The sequence below is a fragment of the Zootoca vivipara genome, chromosome 1, assembly GCF_965207765.1.
Source record: "Zootoca vivipara chromosome 1, rZooViv2.hap1.1, whole genome shotgun sequence".
Lineage (NCBI taxonomy): Eukaryota > Metazoa > Chordata > Lepidosauria > Squamata > Lacertidae > Zootoca > Zootoca vivipara.
In genome coordinates, this window is record NC_142582.1 from 102155507 (window position 1) to 102172261 (window position 16755).

Consider the following 16755-nt stretch of genomic DNA (forward strand, 5'->3'; position numbering starts at 1 on the left):
GAGGTTTTCAAATACGTAGCTGGTGATGGCTTTCACCATGTCAGTGCAGTGGGTGGGATCATGTGGGCCACAGAGAAGGGGTGGGAAACTGGATCTGGCCAAAGGGACAAACGTAGAAAAGCCAACAGAAGCATAGAGGTTGGTGGATGATGTCTCTGTATGGCAGGTGCGGTGTAGTTTGGGGAAAACAAATGCACATCTGTGGGGAGGAAGTGCCACAATGGGAAATGCCCTCTAATTGCAGCATGCATAATTTGGAGAGTCAGTGTAGTGTAGTGGTTAAGAGGGTCAGACTAGGACCTGGAAGACCAGAGTTCAAGTCCCCACTTGGCCATGAAATTTACTGAGTCAGTCATGGCCACTCTGCCTAATCTACTCCACTTATACTGGTGGGTCTTCGCTTCACCTGCTCATCATCAACTTTGGATGATTCATCTATGCTCTTAGAATTCCATATTGCAGTGCTAACCAGAAGCAATCATTTCAGTAAACAGCCTTTGAACCAAGTGTGGACGTTATATATTTTAATGGGATATTTTTATATCTACATTCTAACTTGAATGTCTCAGTGCAATGTGGGGCAGGATTTAAAAGCAAATAAGGTAAATGAATCAGTATTCCTCTTCTGCCAACAGACTAACAAGATTTTGGGAGGGCCCTGTGCAAGAGCCCATCGGTGGTGTCACCTTGACCATTGAGGAAGGAGGAACAGCGAGGTTGGGGTGCTAGGACTGAGAAAACACCCAAGTAGTATCTGCACAGAAAACTTGGGAGAGGCACCTAAAACTTTTTAAATATTAAGGCAAAAGCCAATATTACAAGGTACCTTTTGGTATCATGTGAACTTGGACAAAGCATATTTTGTGCATGTGAATTCATATTTGCCATTCACAATTCTGACAGACTTTCTTTGTAGCGATGCAACCATCTAAAAAACCCGGGGAATTTTCATCACACTGTCAACATGCTTGGGCATTACCCAGCTGTTCAGGGGATGCATTCAAGTTGCCAATTCCACCTTTTCCTCTTGAGTTCCTTTCTTCTTTCACCACCTCTCTTACACCCCCCCACACCCCATATACACACACCCACACCACATTTTCACATTTGTTTAAAGCATTTTTTACTGAATTTGATCATCTGCACTTCTGTTGCTAATTAAGTTTTTTCCTTCCCCCTTTTTTAAAGGTTGCATTATTTAAAGTATTTTTTTTAATTACGGTAGTTTTCTTACCTGCCCTTCACTGTAAGGTTCCAGGGCTGGTTTTTTTTAAAAAAAATCTATACATTAAAAAAATGTATGAATACTGTAGTTTCCTTAGCTGCTGTGAACTACACTGTGACAGCAAATGGGGCTGTCAGCATTTTTGGACCATCACAGCAGAATCAGAGGGTGAGGAGATGTCAATAGAACTGGTGATGGAGGAATAATATAGTTTAAAAAGGCAAATGTTTCCAAGAGCATATTGACAAATCCAGTACTGATCCCCAGGTATACCCATTGGATGCTGGCTCAGGGTAGTGTTGTTATTTTGTAGTGAATAGGAATGCAATATTATACCAGAGTATAAAGAATTGCAGCATCTCCTCAAAAATATGTTATATCTGTACAGTATTCACATTATGTTTGAAAATTTTGCTCAACCGCTCTAGAGTCCTTGCACTTGCCCTGCATTGGTGCTTTCGAGTTTAAGAAGTACTATCACCTATGATATGTTGTGGTTTTCATCTGTTTTGTCTTTCCGCTTTTATATTTTTTTATGTGTTAGCTGGCTCATGTGTGCTGCTGCCTGCTCCACCTCAGTCCCTTCCATTTTTCACATTTGGCCAGAGCCCCTTTGTCAGCTACTATATTTTTCTCCATAGGTTCATATTCTCAACAGAAAAGAAGCAAACCTCTTCACATTTTAAAATGAACTTCCATTGAGTTTCTTAAGAACAGATTGTCCCATTGAGCAGTGAATATTTTCCATTCTAAAGCAACAGTCCTTAGCATTTGACTAGTGTGAGTGCCAGCCATTTCTCGGAACATTTTTCTTTGATTCTGTCGTTTGAAGATTGGGCTATAAGTGAGTGGAAGCTTTCAGACATAGTATGATGAATATAAAGAAACAGCACAGCAAAATTGTTTCTTTCCCTCTTTTATTGTGGGTTTTTATGTTTTCCTTAAAGATCTAGAAGTAGACTTTAGAAAGATTTTAGCAGTGTGTCGTTTGGGGCCTGATCTTAACATTAGAATGTAAGAAGAGACCTGCTGGATCAGGTCAATGGTAATTAGAAATCTGCAGTGTGTTGGGCACCCAAAAATATAGTTTTTGCCTTTTGGAAATAATTATTTGGTGATTGGAAGGGAGAATATATGTGCAATTGTAAAGCAAGAAACGTTTGCTTTAAAATTCACTCATTCAAACCATTTGAACCATTCAGTTTTCTTTATGACTAACAGAAAGTGGTTTCTCTTGTGTGCTCTTTTTCTAAGAAGCAGTTATATGTGGGAGTAGTATAACCAGACAGGAAATCTCATTGTAGCTATGTATAGACCACCACAGTAATATCCACACCTAAAATTAGAGACAGACTACTATAAAAGGAAGCAGGTAGAATGAGGCATTCAGTGCTCCTAAAACAAAACAAGAAGGCAGAATTTCCTATTTATCTGAGTACGGATAGCTTTTTGCCATCCTGAATTCTTGCAGGATTTGTTTTCAGGTACTCCACAGTGATCACAAGTCTTTTCCATTGGTAATCAGGCTTTTGAAGACTGCCTTCAAAGTTTACCATAGATAGGGCCAAGCTAGGTTTCTTCAAACTGTACTGCTTTTCCGCAAGGCCAGTTTGACCATACAGATGGGGTAGGCAGAAGCGACACAATTCAAGGGACTCAGGTTATGCTAGAAGCAATGTCCAAATCTGGTCTTTTGTGCTGCTTGTAGCACAGTTGGCTTCGCAAAATGCTGTGTGACATCTTGGGAGGTTCTCTTAGTTCAAGCTGGGCAAACCTCACCCTGTTTGTGGCGGAAAGAGAATGTGAGCTGGGCCAGACTTTGTGCTCATCCTTGCTGTGATTCAACTTCCAACCCTCCCTTCCTATTATAACTTTGGCTTCTTGTTGTGTTTCATTGCCAGCCAACTCCTAACCATTTCTACAGTTTCAATGCATTCTCTCTCTCCCCAGGATATTGAGGGTGGATGGTGGTAGGAATGCAAGGGGAGAGAAAAGCCAAAAATATGAAAAGGTGGGAGTTTAACTGCAGTGGAAAGTGAAGAAAGAAGTGTAGGCACCTATATTGTTTTTTTCTGAATTTTCAGCCTATATTCTCTTAAGGCTGGGGTGGCAACTTTTTTCAGCTCAAGGGACACATTCCCTTCTGGACAACCTTTGCGATGTGACAAGCCAATGGTCAGAGGCAAAAGTGGGAAGAGTAAATGTTATCTTTGAACAGTAGGCTAACTTTTATAGATGCTCCTCTCCTCCATCCAGGCAAGCAAGAAGTATTATCAGAGTTCAATGACACATTGCGGACAGGGAAAAGCACTCAAACAGGGTGCAAAGCAGGGCTGGTGAGGGTTTGGCTTGGGAAGGTATGTAGCCTGGGGAGCAGTTTTCTGGCCAGATAGAGAGGTCTGTATTTGGTCCTTGAGCCCGAGATCCCCGCCTCCCTGTGCTAAGGGCTTATTTGTTAAATGTAATTACAGCTTTAGCAGTGGCCTGCAATAATTCAGAGGTTCAGATCTGTCCATAGAGGACAATGTGTTATCCAGTATTAAGCTAGAAATACAAGAATGCAAGGCGTGGTCCATATATTAGAAGCTTGTTTATGTCTTCATTGTCTTAAATTCTGGTTCACTGAATGTTTGCTACTTCTTTTTCTTCCTTCCCATAGCTGCTGAATGTGGTCAGCTACCTAGCACAGCAGAATCCACGGATGCTTATACTGGGACGCAAACACATGCAGAAGCAATATTCTCAGTGGCACAGAAATCATATGGCTGCTCTGCAGAAGAAGGCATACTTCTTCTTTACTGAAAACATGTATGTTCTGATGTTTAACAATGCCATCTTCAGAAACATTTATACTGTACTAGATTCAGGTTGTAGCCTTAAGACACTTTGACAAGCAGACCCTGAGTTTGATCATTTAAGGCAAATGTTTTTAGTTGTACAAACAGTACGTTCTTGATGGGTTGCATTTCTTAATTTTGAACTTCTCTGCAGTATTTTAAATCCATTTCCGGGCCCAAGGTAATGTAAAACAAATGCAGGTCTTTTGTTGTCGCTGTTCAGTAGTGCAGCTTTCCCTTGTAGGCATTTAATCAATGATCAGCTACTTTGTATTCCCAACCACATTTGAACACAGTAAGTGTGCCAACCTAGCCATTAAGGCCAAGCAGCCGACGAGGTGTTTATCACACTAAGCTGAGCTCGTTAAAACATGCCTCTCTCATCCAAAAGATCAAGCAAATTTGCATCGGCGAAACTGTCCAGAACTGCTAGATGAGCAGCCTGTAATAGAGAAATTAGGTTGACTGGAGCATTCAGCCGAAAGATCAAACACCTCTCATTATCCATTTAATCTCTTTCTCTAATACTTTCTCCTCCTTACATCCATGTATAGTTCATTCTGGAAACACAATGAAATGAAGCAGATACAGTGGGCTGTACCCAACTAATTCAAAGTATACCCATTAAAATTAATGGGCCTAATTCAGTCATGTCTATTAATTTCAATGGGTCAATGATTAACATTGGCTACAACCTTGTATCTTGTGTTAGGACATAGCCTTGATTTACTATTAAGTTTTGGCAGTGCTTACATGCACACTGGGGAAAATTACATTTCTCATCACATGGAAGCGTCTGTCAAAACAGAGAAGATAAAAGAGAAGCTTGAATACTATTTATTACTTACATCTGCTGGGTGTCTCATAAAATGAGTTCTCTAGTCTGGAGGTTGTACAAAAACATAATACAATAAAAAGTGACATAGACTTTAAACATCCAGCTCAACAAAAACTCAAGTACAAAAAACCCAACATACTAAAATGCAGTATAAATCACAGGCGCTAAATCACTAATAGGGGTTAAAATAACATGACCTTAAAAGGCTGGAGTGTGTGTGCCAGGAGGACAGCAATGGAGGGGAGATTCACTTGGGACAGCATTGCTTACCAGACCGAAAACAATGAAAAGGCCCTTTCTCTCATGGTTATTATTTAAACTTCAGATTGAGGAGGTACATGTAGAAGGTGTCTCAGTCTTCGCCATTAAAGGCTGGGCTGGTAGGTATCCTCCCTGGTACTGATGTTTCTAGTTGTGTAGAATTTTATAGGTCAAAGCTGGCACTTGGAATTGGGCCCAAAATTGATTCCAGAATCAGTTAAGCCAAGAGAGAAGCAGAGTACCCTGAAATGCTTAACAAAGAGCACTCAATATAACTTTACCTATTTCAATTACCTCTGATTGTAAAACAACACAGAATTAGCATATGGTGTTATTTTTGCAGCAAAACTCTATAAACCTTATTTAAGTACAATTGAATGTGCTTCTGTAAATTTTTGAAAAGAAATCCGCTGTGAAACTGAGAGACACAATTGTATTAAATGGTTAAATTTTGAAAGCTATCCAGCAGACCAGGTGTGGGTAATCTGTGGCCCCCTGAATGTCACTGAACTACCAACTCCATGAGCCCTAGTAAAGGTAAAGGTAAAGGGACCCCTGGCCGTTAAGTTCAGTCGTGAACGACTCTGGGGTTGTGACGCTCATCTCACTTTACTGGCCGAGGGAGCCGGCGTACAGCTTCAAGGTCATGTGGTCAGCATGACTAAGCCGCTTCTGGCAAACCAGAGCAGCGCATGGAAACGCTGTTTACCTTCCCACTGGAGCGGTACCTATTTATCTACTTGCACTGTGTGCTTTCAAACTGCTACTGGTAGGTTGGCAGGAGCAGGGACTGAGCAACGGGAGCTCACCCCGTTGCGGGGATTCGAACTGCCGACCTTCTGATTGGCAAGCCAAACTTAGTTGGTCTCTAAGGTGCTACTGGAAGGAATTATTTTATTTTATTTTATGTTTATATCTGATAGATGAAAGATAGTTCCTACTTAGAATTAGCTACATTTGTGTTTTGGTTTGGATAGTTATTTTAGATTGCAAGCTTATATTGTATCAGATTATATTGAAAGGAGGACAATGGTTTTCTATTTTTAAATGTAAAATACTATTTTCTTAAATGTGGATGTTAAAAATGTAGATAGGAAAGGGTCAACAGCTTAGTAACTTCATAATTAACAAATGAGAACACAGTTTAAATGAGCTCCTGAGCAGTTTAGCAGTGTGTGATGTTCCACCTTCTTTTTAAAGGTCTGAAGACGATCCATTCCTGCTCTATGCCACTCTTCACTCAGGAAGTCACTGTAGATTTGTTACCAGAGATCTGTTACGTGATCATAAGGCTTGTCTCTCTGATAGTCTAACTCGACGGCTGTTCTTTAAATGGCAGCGGGGACATCAGATGGTGCTATCTGACTACATACCAGGAAAGAGGATAAAGTTTGAGGTATTTCTTATTTTAATGCACTCCTCCTGCTGATTTAGTTCTAGTAATGGCAAATGGCTGCATGTGATCATCACAGAATAATAAACTGATTTAAAATATGATTAAATTATAACATTGGTGGATTAAGTTGGTAATGTGGAGTGGGTGTAATATTTACTGGCCACCCCCCAAAATAATTTCTTTGGGATTTTATTCCCACAGTACCTATTCTGTTTACCAAACATATCTGTGAATGTATGTTGGGAAATGCAACACATACCTTTTATAGGAAGTAAAAACTAACAATTATTTCTCTTTTTTTACTTAATAGTCTGTATTTAATTATGATACAATCGTACAGACTACAGGTAACACATGGCATATTCCCTATGATGACAACATCTTGGAAAGATCTTCTTATGAAGTGCCTACAAAATGGCTTTGTCTTCAACAGAAATAAAGGATGCATTTCTCCAAACAAAAATGTACACATGGCACTGTTGTCTCAAATAAAGCAGATACTTAATGTACCTATTATGGAATTCATGTTCTGTTGCAAGAGACCTACATTTGATCGAATCCCGGAAACTTATCAACTCATATTTTATTATTTCTATAATGTATTGGAAATGGAGAATATTATATAACCAATTTTAAAATAAAAAAAATTATTTCATCTTTGATTTTTGATTTCTGTGTTAAAAAAAGATTCCTGATTTTTACCAATGTGTCTATTTCAGACATTTTGTTCTGATGACTTCTTTCCCAGAAACTCTGCACAGGTGCTTCTCTGCACCAATATTTCTTTGTTTATGATGAAGAAAGTGTTACCCACTTACTTTAGTAGTACTGCCCATATTCTCCCAAGTTCTCAGTTGGGGACCTCTGTGACTTGCTGCTGCTGCTGCTACTACTGTTTTACTAGAGGCGGTGGAGGACTTTCGGGTTATATACATGCCATTTGCAGGGTCCCACCACAAGGAGAAGGGGACGACAGAAGACGAGATGGTTGGATAGTGTTCTCGAAGCCACCAAAATGAGTCTGACCAAACTGCGGGAGGCAGTGGAAGACAGGAGTGCCTGGCGTGCTCTGGTCCATGGGGTCACGAAGAGTCGGACACGACTAAACAACCACCACCACATTTTACCAAGAAGTGAGCCACCAAGAAATATACACCAGAGAAGGGGTGGTTGGTTCAATGCTTCTGATTTTCATCAATGGGGCTCAACGAACAGCCTACAGTACAATATAAGGCGGCATTAAAAAGGGACTAACCTTAAACCTTCACTAAAATGGGCACGTACTATGACATATATTTTGATGGTCCTTTACACTGTGCAGGCCTTAGAACTGGGAGGGTTGTTGCGACGGATGGGCCCTTTAACTGCCTGCATAGAAACGTTTTCCGCAGGCACAGGAGTCGCCCGCTTGAACTTCGCGCATCCCTTCAGAAAGCGGAGCCAAGGAGACGAAGGAAGCCTCGTCTTTGCGCATGCTCGAAAGCCTGGCGGTAGCTGGGGGGAGGTTTACGCTACTCTCCGGCCCGCTCAATCTTGCTACGCTTGCGCGATGTAGACAATGACTAAGGAACAAAAGCGGACCGGAAGTGAGTGGGAGAGTGCTCCGCTCCCGGCGGCAGCCTTGGCCGGCTGCGCCTGCGCGGGAACCTGTGACCCCCGGAAGCACTCCCCGTTGCTCGAACTCCGGCTCCTCGAAGCATCCCCTTGCATGCTGTGTCCGCAGAGACGGTCCCCTCCCATCGCCGCTACGACCAGTTTTCCTCCTCCCGCTGACCATGTCCCGAGGCTCCAGCGCCGGGTTCGACCGGCATATCACGATCTTCTCCCCTGAGGGGCGCCTCTACCAAGTAGGTGAGTGTCTGACAGGAACTGCTCCGTCACGGCCCAGGGCCCTTCCTCTCTCCGCCTCCTCGGCCCCATCGGAGGAAAGGTGAGGGGAGCAGCCGCCCGCTTCCCTGTATTGGGAAGAGGGAGCACGAGATGGCCTCTGCCTCTCCCGTAGCCGCTTGCAGAGGGAAAGTGCCAGGAACGCGGTAGTAATGGTCTCCTCCCGTGCAAGGTGCCTGGGCATCTTGTGAAAGAAGGGCAGGATCGCGCAGCGAAAATGCTGTCTTTGTTTAAAAGCGAAACCGAAAGGAGTCTGCTTCAAAGGAGAATGCACCCCAATGCTTGCGAAGGGGGGGGCATTATTGCTTGCCTTTTCATGACGAAGTTGCACTTGCTGAATATTCCACTCTCTTAACAACTATTGACGTTTCAGCGCTCTTGATTTCTTTTGCATCAAATCACCCTGTTCGTTGCACATTTACGATAATTGGGACAGGGGAGTGGAACTGGTTTCAGCTTAAAAAACAAAAGTAAACTCCAAGATGGTTTTGCAAAACTGAAGTGAAGAGAGAGAGTGAACTTGACGATTAGCAGCAGGACACTCCAGCATTGCAAAGTTAACTCAAGTATCTGGTAGTATGGACAAAAACACATCTTATAACTGTGGAATGAAAGAGGTGTAAGACTATAGGAGTTTGGCTGTGTCAAATGCTCTTTAGATAGAAATATGAAAAAACCTAATGTATGCCCGCTTTGATTTCAAGCTGTGTAACACTTTCTATAAAGTACTACTGAAGATGAGTAACCAGAGTTTGCATTTGGGAGCTTCTATATGCTACGTAGCATTGTTGTCAAATCTCCTGACTGTGTTTAATGTACCATTTAGAGTATGCATTTAAGGCCATAAACCAGGGTGGCCTTACATCAGTAGCTGTTCGTGGAAAGGACTGTGCAGTTATTGTCACACAGAAGAAAGTACCTGTAAGTAACAGTATCCTGAGCATCTGATTCTTTTTTTATTATTATTATACGCTTGGATAACTTGCTTCCTTGGTGATCCTTAATAATTAACTCCTCTGCTGTTTATTCTTGTTACTTAAAAGTACCAGAATTATCTGGAGCATATAAGTAGGCTTATAAAGAATTGGACTTGGAATTCTTAGGAAAACACACTTAGGTAAGGCTACTCCCACTGCAGAGTATCACAGTCCAGAACGCACAGCCCCAAAGTGGGCACTGGGCATTGCTTTCTTAAATCTTTTGAGTGGTGGCAAGATTGATCCTGGTGTCAATCAAAGCCTTATGAAGAGTTCAAACCACCGTAGACTAACTCAGTCAACACTTCCCACTCCCACCCCAGACTGGCTGTCACCAGCCAGGGTATTTAGGGGTAAAGAGAGAGAGAAGCTAGTTAGGGTTATTCAGGCTTTCCATTGCACCATGTTATTTTCATCTTAATAGTACTGGATATTGATGTTGTTTGAAGGCAGTGTTAGTGACAATTACACTTTTTAGTTCTTTTTCTTTTCTTAATGTGGAAACCTTCATTTGGCTGAGTAGAATGTTTAAAACTATTCTTTGGCTTTCTCCATTAGGACAAGCTACTGGATTCTAACACAGTGACTCACTTATTCAGAATAACTGAAAACATTGGCTGTGTAATGACAGGAATGACAGGTATAAAAATTACCCACCTGGAGAGCGAATGGATGATGATGTACAGTGTTGATATGGAGTCAAAACATAATACTTCTTGTTAATATCAAGTAAATTGTTATGAGCCAGAGGCATTTGATTTAGTACTGCCTCTAAAAGTAAGCAAGTCTTACCAATTTCTGAATGGGCAACTTTCTTGTCATCCTGTGCATATTGCACAGATATCCCTGGGAGGGGAGAGGGTGGTATAAATTATTTTATTAATCAAGTCTACAGGAGGTGTAAGAGAAATATTTCAAATTAGTTTTGTATTCAGATTTTAAGTACAGTCATACCTTGGTTCTCGAACGGAATCCTTTCTGGAAGTCCGTTCGACTTTCGAAAACCAAGGCACGGCTTCCGATTGGCTGCAGGAGCTTTCTGCACTCAATCGGAAGCTGCATCGGACATTCGGGTTCCAAAGAACATTCACAAACCGGAATAGTTTGCGGCATTCGGGAGCCAAAATGTTCAAGTTGCAAGGCATTCACAAACCAAGGTACGACTGTACAGGCAACTCACAATTTACACGGGAGTTACGTTCCAAGGCACCACATGTTTAAGTGAAATCACGTATATTTGAAACACCATTGAAAAAAGCCTACGAATGCCCAATTCTGCCTCTTTTTGTAATGTTTTGGGGTCACTTCCGGGTTCGGCGTGATGTATGTGTGTACTGTAGCACACATATTGAATGTGCTTAAAGGGGTAGTTGCCTATAGCTTTTTTCTTGAAACTACATTGACTACATGAAGCATGGGAATGATTTCAGTTCTTTATTTATGTCAGCTGACAGTAGGTCCCAGGTGCAGAGAGCCCGCTATGAGGCTGCAAACTGGAAGTATAAGTATGGCTATGACATTCCAGTAGACATGCTGTGTAAAAGGATTGCAGACATTTCGCAGGTCTACACACAGAATGCTGAAATGAGGCCTCTTGGTTGCTGTAAGTATATAAAATATAAACTGAAAGTAACATTTCAGAACTTTTGGGGTGCTAAGGCTGAAATATTGTGCACATGGACATCAGTGGGATACTGCTGAGAAGATGCTGCTTCTGCACGGAGCAAAGTGTAATTCAACCCCATTGTGGTTCTCCGTGGTTCTCATGAATTTCTTTCATGATGGTATTTGAAGGCAATCAATACAGAAACCTGGAAAGCTTAAACCTCATAGGAAAATCCTAATACCTTTGCCCAGAAGCAGTGTCTTCATCTCACCTACAAACTCATCTCACTGAAGAAGGGAGACTGTTTCTCAAACATATATTCATGCTTTGTATCTCTGAGGAAAATGGAACCAGGGTCATTCCAATTTGTCACTGGTTAGCTGCCTGTAAATTGCACAACAGCACAGTCATAAGATTACAAAGGCAATAGTTTAATCTGCTGAAGCTGAGTTAAAAGAGAAGGTACAATCTGCTTGTCAAATGAACTGGTGAAAAGAATTTCATGCTGCATCTTCGTATGCATCAAGGTTACTAGGTCCTGCTGCTAGATGTTTTTGCTCTAGATTTTGCGACCTACCAACTAGCATTAACTTAGTCTTCCCTTTATTCAGATTTGCCTTGAGATTATTAGGTTGTGCAACAGATTTGCTTATGTCTTGTGCCAATACTACATATTCTACACAACCTCCTAGTCGTGACTGATAGATATGTATTTGAAAAGCATCAAATGAAATTGATTTTAATTATTTGAGCAGTTTTAAAAACACTGTATCCAACTTTGATTTTATTCTCGTAAGTACTTTCAGTGTGACCTGTTTACTGAGAAACTGATTTCTTGGAAGTACCTGCTCTTAAGGAATCTGGTTTCAGGTACCATAATATTGTTGCAAGACACTCTGAAAGGAAGTTACTTCCATGTAATGCAGTTACATTTTTCTCAATCTCTACTTTCGAATAATATTGGATTGCAATGCAAGATGCTTTGCAGATGTTCAAGAAGAGATTTGGTTTTGTTCCTATCCCTTTTTCAAATTTGGAAGTTTGCATTTTAAGTAAAACTTATTTTGAAAAAGGGAATATATTTCAAATTACGTTCTAAAATAGTAAACAGTTTAATCTTTAAAATTGGCATCATGGGGTTTAGGTCCTGCAAAATAAACAATCAAGTTTAAGAAGCAGACGACCCTTTCTCTACTGATAACAGTGCAGAGTTGGGCCTGCAATCTAATGCAATTAATGAATTGTCTGTTGTGCAGATATAGGTGAGCCATTTGTTAATGAGTTGTGCATGGAGGTCCACGGTCCTTGGCTAGCCAAGCTAAAAACTAGTCCCCATCTGTCATGCTACCTCCCAACACCATTTCTGAAGGGAAAGCTATCAGGGAACATGCCATTTTGGATGCAGCGCCTCCCAACAACCCTCCCCACCCCCCAGCATGCCTTTCCTGAAAAGAGGCTGAGAAACCTGTACTATTAGGTACTGCTTGAAGGTGCCCCAAACCCTTAACAGGAGCAGTAATCAACCTTTCCCCTGTCCACTTTTGCTGTTCTGGAGCCTCCTTTTCTGAATGCTTTGACCATGCAGTTGCCAAACAACCCCCAGACTTCATCCGAACTCTGAAGCTCAGAGGTTCGTGAAAATCATCAAGCAACTGTCTGGACCATTCCCCACCTACCTCTGAGCTTTGGAGCTGGGATTAAGGCATCACCCTTACCAGAGATCTTATTGCACACTGTCCATGGCAAGTGGATTTGTTGAAGTGGAATGCTGCATGTTTTGCCCGTTAGAGTAATAAGAGATTGACTAGAATAGAATGAAGCCATTGAATCAGAAAGGAGAATTCCACTCACTTTTTAAAAACAAACATTATTTTCCCAAAGGCATGATTTTGATTGGCATTGATGAAGAAAACAATCCTCAGGTATACAAGTGTGATCCAGCAGGATACTACTGTGGGTTTAAGGCTACAGCTGCAGGAGTCAAACAGACAGAATCAACTAGCTTTCTTGAAAAGAAAGTGAAGAAAAAATTGGACTGGACATTTGAACAGACCGTGGAGGTAAGTCAAATGCACATCAAATTTTGTTTGGCATCAAAGTGGTGGACAGTTCTTATTTGAGTTTGGTGGGGGGGACATACATTCCCCCCTCTAGTTCTTCTCTGTGGTTATTGTCAAAATGTTTGCTTAACACTTCACATGTCTGCTCTGCAAAAGCCAAAAAAACCCACCCCACCCCCAACTGCCTGTTATTTTCATGCCTTATGTTGCTGAACCAGTGTCCTAGTCTAGAAGTTAGTGGTTTCTGCTTTGCAACCTGTTCATAAAGTCATAATAGTAAGAACAAATAAATGAAGCTGCCTCAAACAGAATGAAACCACTGATCCATCTAGTTTAGTACTGTCCTCATTGACGGCAGCAATTCTTTCAGGCGGGCCATTCTGTCTGCAGAATCTTCTAAAATCCTTTTGGGGTGGTGTAGGGAAGAGGGAATGGGGAAATCTTTCCCCACATTTTCAATGTGTGTCTCCCTCCCACCATCCCTCATTCTTCACATCTCTGCACTAGCCTCACAGTTGTTGCATGGGTGAATTGAGCAATAGATTGGTGGGGCTGATACTCAGTGACATTAATTTTTTTAAGAATTTTGTGCTTCAGATGCCCACTTCTTTCTGGACTGATTTTGCCTTCCTCAAACACTGCTTTGACAACATTATATTAGCAACATGCAGCCTTCAAACAGTTTGACTTCACCCCACAAAGGCTCACTCCTTCCCTCAACTATAGTGGCTACTCTAAAATTGGAAAGTAATAATTTTAAGTACACTGCAGTGTCGGACTTTTAGCTTTGAACGTTGCTAGAAACACAGTTGTCTTAACAAATCCCAACTGCAAGGAATGACTGTTGGCATAGTCATCTTCACAGCCCCTCAACAAAGAAGTTTAAAGTGTGCTAGAACTCTGCAGCATTTGAAATATTCTTAATTCAGTTTTGCACAAAGAGGGCATGAATTTAGAAGAGAAAGATAAGTTTTGAATGTCAAAGAAGTATTTTTAAATTTGATTTTATATGCTGTGTTTCTAATGTCTCCTATATATTTCAATTCTAGACAGCAATAACCTGCCTCTCTACTGTTTTGTCCATTGACTTCAAACCTTCTGAACTAGAAGTAGGAGTTGTCACACTCGATAATCCTAAATTCAGGTAAAGAGTGAATGCAGAACTTTCCCATTTTGCTTATGCACAACTAAATTTCATTCTCTTAAGGAGAAAGTTTAGGTGTGACCTCAGGGTTTCATCCAGTGTGGTCATCCTGTTGGCACACAGGATGAAACCTTCCGGGACAGATTGGGGAGGACTGGAAGAGGAGAGGGAAGGGAAGTCCTATTGTGCAGGCAAAAGTGCTTGCGCGTATAGGATGACTTCCTTGAATAAACATCCCTTGCACTGGAGTTCCAGAACATTTCATTTTACTGTATATGATTGAATGGATAAGTACACGTGCCTGTAACTGCTATTTGGGATGTGGCCAAGTACTTGAGGAGCTGCTGTGTTCCTTTCATATTTCACTTCCTAGGGTATGCAATGTTTATAGGTAAAGGTAAAGGGACCCCTGACCATTAGGTCCAGTCGTGACCAACTCTGGGGTTGCGGCGCTCATCTCACGTTATTGGCCGAGGGAGCCGGCGTACAGCTTCCAGGTCATGTGGCCAGCATGACAAAGCCACTTCTGGCGAATCAGAGCAGCGCACGGAAACCCCATTTACCTTCCCGCTGTAGCGGTACCTATTTATCTACTTGCAACTTTGACATGCTTTCAAACTGCTAGGTTGGCAGGAGCTGGGACCGAGCAACGGGAGCTCACCCCATCGCGGGGATTCGAACTGCCGACCTTCTGATCAACAAGCCCTAGGCTCAGTGGTTTAACCCACACGCTGCTAAATTCGCCCACTGGCTCAGAACTGGAGTATAACAGGGTTTAAAGAGATTAGTAAAGGTAAAGGGGCCCCTGACCATCAGGTCCAGTCGTGTCCGACTGTGGGGTTGCGGTGCTCATCTCGCTCTATAAGCCGAGGGAGCCGGCGTTTGTCCGCAGACAGCTTCCGGGTCATGTGGCCAGCATGACAAAGCTGCTTCTGGCGAACCAGGGCAGCGCATGGAAACGCCGTTTACCTTCCCGCCGGAGCGGTCCCTATTTATCTACTTGCACTTTGATGTGCTTTCGAACTGCTAGGTGGACAGGAGCTGGGACTGAGCAACAGGAGCTCACCCCATTGCAGGGATTTGAACCGCCGACCTCCTGATCAGCAAGCCCTAGACTGTGGTTTAACCCACAGCGCCACCTGGGTCCCTAAAAGAGATTATTAGCATCCCTGAATTAGCAGTGGGAGATTGTCAAGAGAAAAGTGTTGCAATGCCAGCATCATGAGTGGTAACAATATAAGGGCATCTGTCAAGAGAATCTGCAGCCTTGAACCAGGTATAGCATGGTGCACCATTAACAGAAACACCAGCACTTGCCCGTTTTAATTCATTATTACACAGAACTGACTCCCTACTGTTAACAGTTTCTTGGTGCGTTGAACACTCTTCACTACAAGCAGGCATCCCCAACCTGTGGCCCTCCAGATGTTTTGGCCTACAACTCCCATGATCCCTAGCTAACAGGACCAGTGGTCAAGGCTGATGGGAATTGTAGTCCAAAACATCTGGAGGGCCACAGGTTGGGGATGCCTGACTAAGAGCAAGAAAAAAGTGGCTCATCAGTGCTTTGAAGGGTGGAAGTTTTCACAGCTTAGTAGACAGCCATAATTTGTGGCTGCCACTGGCCTTGCTTCTCTCCTGTCTTGGGGAAGAGCAGGATCTCAGTAGAAATCCCACTGGGCTTCAGAGATGCTTGGAAGTAGCAAGCCTCCTGCTTCATAGCACTATGAAGCCCAGTGCAGTTGCAGGGATAACCTGCTGTCCTCCTCCCAGACTTGGGAGATTGGTAAAGGGGCTCATCCTTGTGATTGTGCTAGGCTTCAGAAAAGTTTGGCAGCTGCTGTTTCCAAAACTTCTGTGAAGCAAACCACAAAGCTAGAGACTAAACCAAAAGAAACAAAATAAAATAAGTAAAACATCTGAGGTACCAGAAAACAGTTTTATAAAATGTGCATGTTTTGATGAAGGCCTTCAAGAGCACAAAAATAGATTTCTTATTATGAAAACATTTCTCAACTGAGTTTTCTAATTATGTATTTAATAGAGCTATTTGAGGCGAAAAATTAATAGTTTCCTTTGTTTTCACTCCTCTTTTAGGATCCTTACAGAAGCAGAGATTGATACACACCTTGTTGCTTTAGCAGAAAGAGATTAGCTCTATTTAGAATTCCTAATTCTGTGACTTCAGGCCAGAATGTCTGGTGAAAACCAACTTGTTAATGGCTCTGGATTATGGGCTGAAAATGGAATGCTCACTATCTGATGTATTTTACTCTGTATGAATAAAACGGTGGTTTTGGAAAGCTTTGTCATTTCTTCATTGCTCAACAATTAACCTTCTTACATTAGTTGCTGTGTTTAGATTTACAGTGTTTAATAGCTATGAATAATAGCTATGTATAATAGCAGTTCCACAGTAACCACAAGTAGCAGCTTTGAGAAAGTACTTTCAGAGATAATGGGGAGTGAATGTACTATGCTTAAACCTGCCTGCTGAAGAGTAATGGCTTCTCTGCTGGTGGAC

At 42.0% G+C, this 16755-nt stretch overlaps 2 protein-coding genes across 3 annotated transcripts in view; both read left to right on the forward strand.

Annotated features, from left to right (window-relative positions):
* PRORP (protein only RNase P catalytic subunit) overlaps positions 1–7226 on the forward strand; it is a 52723-nt gene extending 45497 nt beyond the window's left edge. For both annotated transcript variants that reach the window (XM_088671816.1, XM_088671823.1), the window contains 3 exons: positions 3885–4033; positions 6362–6557; positions 6868–7226. In XM_088671816.1, coding sequence (XP_088527942.1) covers positions 3885–4033; positions 6362–6557; positions 6868–6996 — 474 coding nt within the window. In that variant the 3' untranslated portion in view covers positions 6997–7226. The remainder of the gene's footprint in view (positions 1–3884; positions 4034–6361; positions 6558–6867) is intronic.
* Positions 7227–8243: 1017 nt separating this feature from the next.
* On the forward strand, positions 8244–16534 carry PSMA6 (proteasome 20S subunit alpha 6). The gene is made up of 7 exons (XM_035109446.3): positions 8244–8408; positions 9271–9365; positions 9980–10061; positions 10869–11024; positions 12909–13087; positions 14137–14231; positions 16329–16534. The coding sequence occupies exons 1-7, from the start codon at positions 8333–8335 to the stop codon at positions 16384–16386; spliced, it is 741 nt and encodes a 246-aa protein (XP_034965337.1). The 5' UTR covers positions 8244–8332; the 3' UTR covers positions 16387–16534.
* The last annotated feature ends 221 nt before the right edge of the window (positions 16535–16755 follow it).